The following is a 5,096-nucleotide window of genomic DNA, read 5'->3' as shown; positions in this document are numbered from 1 at the left end:
CGACTGGTCCCTGCCCTCCCGAAGAGTTGGGAATGTCCTACAAACCCATCGCTCCTGCGCCGACCAGCACGAGCGGCTCCAGCGCGCAGGGGCCCGGCACTCCCATCCCTTCAGGTGAGCGCGAGGCTGCGGGGACGGGCGCGTTCTAGCTTCTTCCCCCAGCTCTGCCATGCCCTGTTCTAGGTTCTGAGCTCTGGCACGCTTGGTCTAGGTTCCGGCCCCTCCCGATCTGCGCCCTACCTGCTGGGTTCTAGGTCCTGTCTCTCCTCCCAGCGCTGGCACCCCGTGTTCTAGGTTTCTGCTCCCCGCTATGCCCTCTTCTAGGTTCTGAGCTCTGGCACGTGTTCTAGCTTCTGGCTCCTCTTCCCCCGGCTGGCACGCAGGTTCCAGTCCCTCCTGGTCTGCACCCTGCCTGCTGGGTTCTAGGTTCCGAGCCCTCCATCCTAGCTCTGACATGCCATGTTCCAAGTTAGGAGCCGTGTTTCCCTGTAGGTTCCGAAGTCTGACTTGTCTCTTCCGAGTTTGCAGCCCCAGACTCTGACAGCCCACTCATGCCCATCTGACTTACACATGATACCTTCCAAAGCCCTCAAACTCTGTACCTTGCCCCCTTCTAGGCTCTGAGCCCCCAGCGCTGGCATGCCGTGTTCTAGGTCCCAGCCCCCCAGACTCTGATGTGCCATGTTCTAGGTTCCGAGCCCCACTCTGACATCACATTTTGGGGCTTCCCTCATCTATCACACACTGCATTCTCGCTCCCAAGCCCATCTTCTCCTGTGCCCGGCTCTTTGTAAGTTCTGAGGCCACCCAGGCCTGACTTGCACACTCCAAAGTTCTTGTAGCTCCAGACACTGCCACATTCTAGGCTTCTCAGCCTCCTGCCCCATCTGACCTGCCTAGTCCAGGTTCTGATGCCTCTCTCCGCTCTAAACCCCCCGGTGTTCTGTTGGCCTGTCCAACCAGAGCCACAGAGCATTTTGGACGGTGACCCATCGTTCTGGGTTCTAATCATCCCAGGTTCTTTGAGCCTCAGCCAGAGAAGGCTGAGATGAGGCAGTTTAGGGGAGCAGCAACAGGAAGAGTAGGGCAGTTGGCAACAGACACCCTCAAAAAAGAGGTGGTTTAGAGTCTCATCGCTCTGGATAGCAGCTGGGTCGTGCAGTGGTTAGAGCACCAGTCCCAGAGTCTGGAAGGCTCCTCTTTCAGAGTTCAGATCCAGCCTCAGACATTAGCTGGGCAAGTCACTTCACCTGTGCCTCAGTTTCCCATCTGTTAGATGAGCTGGAGAAGGACATGGCAGAACACTCAGGGATCTCTGCCAAGAGAACCCCCAATGGGGTCACAGCCTGAAAAATGACTCAACAACAGTAGCTCAGGAGAAGAGACAAGAAACGTGTACAGCCCTTGTCCTTTCTCTGCCAGGCACTGAGGGCTGTATATGCCACCCTACACACTCGTGATGCCAAGCCATTTATTTTATCTCCATTACAAGGGAAGGCCGATAGCCGGCCGGGGGAGATCAGACACAGGCCATAACATGGAAGCAGAAGGCTTCTGTGTGATCGAGGGAGGTCTGTCAGTCGGTCAGTGATCAGTCCAACAACATAGGCCCTGGCGTCACAGGGATTCCACACTGCTGCTGGAGAGAACCCAGGCACCAGGACCATAATAAAGTAATAAAGGGGAGAGTTACTAACTTGTAGAGAGGAGACCCGGGGTGGGGGGATGTGAAGGCAGACCATCCAGGCCTGGGGCCGACAGCAGAGGGAAGGTCTGGCCCTTGGAGGTGGCCAGGCTAGACAGCCCAGAGGAAAGAAGGGGCTGGAGAAGCCCCTGGTAACTACTTCCTTCTTTCCCATCCTTCGCAGCCACGAGCGTCCCCTCCCCATCGGGTTCAGTCCCTGGAGCCGCTGCCCCCTTCCGCCCCCTCTTCAATGACTTCGGGCCTCCTTCCATGGGCTATGTGCAGGTGAGTGGCTGAGAGATGGGACAGAGAGAGGCTGGGGACAGGCCAACGTTCCCACCACCTTGTCTCCTTCCAGGCTATGAAGCCCCCTGGCTCCCAGGGCTCCCAGAGCACCTATACAGACCTGCTCTCCGTCATCGAAGAGATGGGCAAGGAGATCCGGCCCACCTACGCTGGCAGCAAGAGCGCCATGGAGCGACTGAAGCGAGGTGCGGAGCATCCCGCTGCCATTGGGACGTGAGGAACAGGCTGTTGGGACGGCCGGCCGGCCCAGGCTGCCCACCAGTAAACCTTCTCCTTTCCTTCCCTAGGTATCATCCATGCCCGGGCACTGGTCAGAGAATGCCTGGCAGAGACAGAGCGCAATGCCCGCACGTAACAGGGTGCCGCCCCCTCTGCCCTATGGACCTTCCCCTCTTTGCATCGCCTTTTGGAGCAGAGCCCTTCCCCTTGTGCCCTTCTTCTCTTCCCAACCTCCTGTCCTGTGACCACCAGCCACACAGGGTGGGATGGGAGAACCTGGAGCCAGTGCCAGGCAGAAGCAGCAGACCTGATGCCTCGAGGCCTCCCTCAGTTTCCCTGTAGCCAGTGGATGTCGGAGAGTCCTTGGCCTGGGCCATCCTTCCCGCCCCCAGCACAGTACTGACCTTCGGCCCCGCCCCCTCCCTCCTCTGGCTGGGCCCTCCCTGGCACCTGCCACCTCCCAGCCCTGCCTCTGGGCTGCTCGGGTGGTGCCTTTTCTCAGCGTCTTTTACTAAAATGCTCTTTTTCTATAAATAAAAGGAGATTTGGAGTTGTTCTCTGCGGACATCACTGACTGGCTGTGGGCCTGCAGGGCCAGGGGGAGCTAGCCGAGGCCGGGGGCGGGCAGGGGTCCTGAGGGCAGTTACCAAAAAGGTATTCAGATGGGGGACGACCTCTATCTGCCTTACTTCCTGGACACTCCAGGATGGAAGGAGCATCAGGTATGAGCCTGTGAAAACTGGTTTGGGGTGAGAGGACTTGGGTTTGAATCCCAGTGCTCTTGCTGACAACTTGGATGACCTTGGGAAAGTCAGCTCCATTCTCAGGCTTTCCTTGTCTAAAATGAGGGGTGGGCTAGATGGGCCCATCAAGTTCCAAATCTTGATGTGCTCCTATGGTCCCTGAGCCCAGAAGAGGTGCCTGCTTCAGGCCCCTTTACCCAGGCCCCTTTGGGCTGCTTGGCCTAGAAATGCAGAGTCCTGGCCCTGCCTCCTTACCTGGGAGACATGCCTTTCCAGCTTCTGGCCTGCCCCAGGGCAAGGTCCCAGGGTGGAGCTGGGTAGGGCCCTCTGCACAGCCAAGCTGAAAGTCCCTTTGCCCAGTGAGGGCCCCTTGGAAGAGGGAAGCACTAAGGACAGTCATGGGCCTCCAGAATGTTTCTGATTGGTGGGGTTACCACAGAGGGCAAGTACTTCCATAGCCCCCCACAGCCTGTCTGAGGGATGGGCCTGGCAGCTTGGGGATACTGTCAAAAAGATGTAACTCAGGCCATGGGCCCTTCCCCTGGGAGCCTGCTCCTCCTAGGTCTGGGTCTCTGGATGATTGACAGCTGGGCTGCCTAGCCACTCTGGCCCAGAGCCAGACTATAAGGCAGGTTTGGGCACTTCCCCCTCTGTGCTGGGGGTGGGGCAGGCTCAGAGGCTTGGCTGACGCCTTTCCTTCCCAGAGCGCTGGCAGAGAAATGGGAGTCTTGGCCCATTCACTGGGGCAGCGTTAGACCCAGGCTGAGGCACAGGTGTGAAGAGAGATAAAGGGAGGGGAGGGCCAGAGGTGCACCCGTGGGCCTAGATGGGGACTGGGAATGGGCTTAAAGATGTGGAGCACGGACCTGCCTACTGGGCTGCTGGGAAAGGAGTGGGGGTGGGGGGCATGTGTCATCATTCTGAATGGCAGATGTCATTGGGCTCGGGCCATTAGAAAGGGGAACACAAGAGCAGGAAGGGACCTTGGGTCATTCAGGCTAACAGGGCCCCTCTTAGAGAAAAACTGGCAGAAGGAAGGTAACTTGGCTGAGCTTCCATGCTTACTCTGTGTCACTGGGGGGGAGGGGGGGGCTGCTGGCAGAAATGTGGCCCTTCAGGGCCACGGCACAGGGGAGAGCAGGAAAGGGTCCCCAGTCTTGTCCCATCTAGCTCCAGGGGCCAGGCCCCTTCTGGAAGGTTTACAAACCATCTGGGCTCCTACCTCCTTCCGGAAGGAGGGTAACCAGTTAGGCACAGGCCCTTCCACTACCAGGACTGGTCCTGAGGGCAGGTCCTCCAGTCTGGAGCCCTGCAGCTGAGTGGGAAGGGGGCCAGAAGAGGACTGAATCCTGGAGCTCCTGAGGGGCTGCTGAAATGGGCCTTGCTGGGCCCAAGGAAATTCTGGGGGGCCTAGGCAGTAGGACTCAAGAGGGGGCCTGAATGTGGACTGCTCTGCTGGGGCTGGGGTCTGTTGGGGAAAGGGGTCCTTCAGGTCACTGCTTCAGAGAGCTCTTATCTGCCTGGTGGCCTCACCCAGAAACAGCACAGAGTGAAGGAAACCGCAAGTTTGGGGCAGAAAGGGCCACAGGGGGAACAGAAGGGCGAAGAGAGGGAGAAAAAGGGGGATGAAGGGAGCCTAGAAGGAGGTGGGGCACTGGAGGGGAACGGTAGGGGAGGGCTGGGCATTCCCTTCTCCCCTGCCCTCCCCTTACCACTCCAAGGCCCTGGGGAGGGGGGAAGATAAAGGAGAGAATGGAGGTTTGGGGATAAGGGTGAGATGTAAGGCGGAAGGTTCGGGGCAGGAGAGGAAGATTTGGGGGAAAGGGGAAGAAGAAGATGTGATGGGGAAGGTGGAGGAAGGGAGAAGGGAGAATGGAGGAGGGATGTTGGGGACAAAGGGGATCAAGAGGAGAGGGGAGGGGCATAGAAAGGGGAAAGGAAGCAGAGGAATGTAAAAATAGAGGTTGGGGAGCAGCATGTCGGGGACTGGGTAGAGAAGTGTTGAGAGGAGGGGAAGATGAGGGATGTGGAGGGTTGGAGGGGGGATATTTGGGGACAAGACCGAAGGGATGTCAGAACCTAGGAGAGAGGGAAGGGAGGGTGAGGCGGGACGGGGAGAGGGGGTGCTGGGCATGGGGGAGGGG

At 58.6% G+C, this 5,096-nt stretch overlaps 2 protein-coding genes across 2 annotated transcripts in view; both read left to right on the top strand.

The window, feature by feature from the left end:
• Positions 1 to 6: 6 nt before the first annotated feature.
• Positions 7 to 2,764, top strand: CDK2AP2 (cyclin dependent kinase 2 associated protein 2). Its single transcript, XM_069066501.1, has 4 exons — positions 7 to 114; positions 1,869 to 1,969; positions 2,043 to 2,175; positions 2,278 to 2,764. The coding sequence occupies exons 1-4, from the start codon at positions 33 to 35 to the stop codon at positions 2,343 to 2,345; spliced, it is 384 nt and encodes a 127-aa protein (XP_068922602.1). The 5' UTR covers positions 7 to 32; the 3' UTR covers positions 2,346 to 2,764.
• An 835-nt stretch (positions 2,765 to 3,599) lies between these two features.
• The window catches only part of PITPNM1 (phosphatidylinositol transfer protein membrane associated 1), a 15,900-nt gene continuing 14,403 nt past the window's right edge, over positions 3,600 to 5,096 (top strand). The window contains exon 1 of the mRNA XM_069066500.1: positions 3,600 to 3,725. The gene's annotated coding sequence lies outside the window, so the exon portion shown is untranslated. The remainder of the gene's footprint in view (positions 3,726 to 5,096) is intronic.

The sequence above is a fragment of the Petaurus breviceps genome, unplaced genomic scaffold (assembly GCF_028583685.1).
Source record: "Petaurus breviceps papuanus isolate PSGF00001 unplaced genomic scaffold, PetGlider_PUasm1.0 90721, whole genome shotgun sequence".
Taxonomy (NCBI): Eukaryota; Metazoa; Chordata; class Mammalia; order Diprotodontia; family Petauridae; genus Petaurus; species Petaurus breviceps.
The sequence above is the reverse complement of the archived record's forward strand: the minus strand, read 5'-3'. Positions and strand labels throughout refer to the sequence as shown.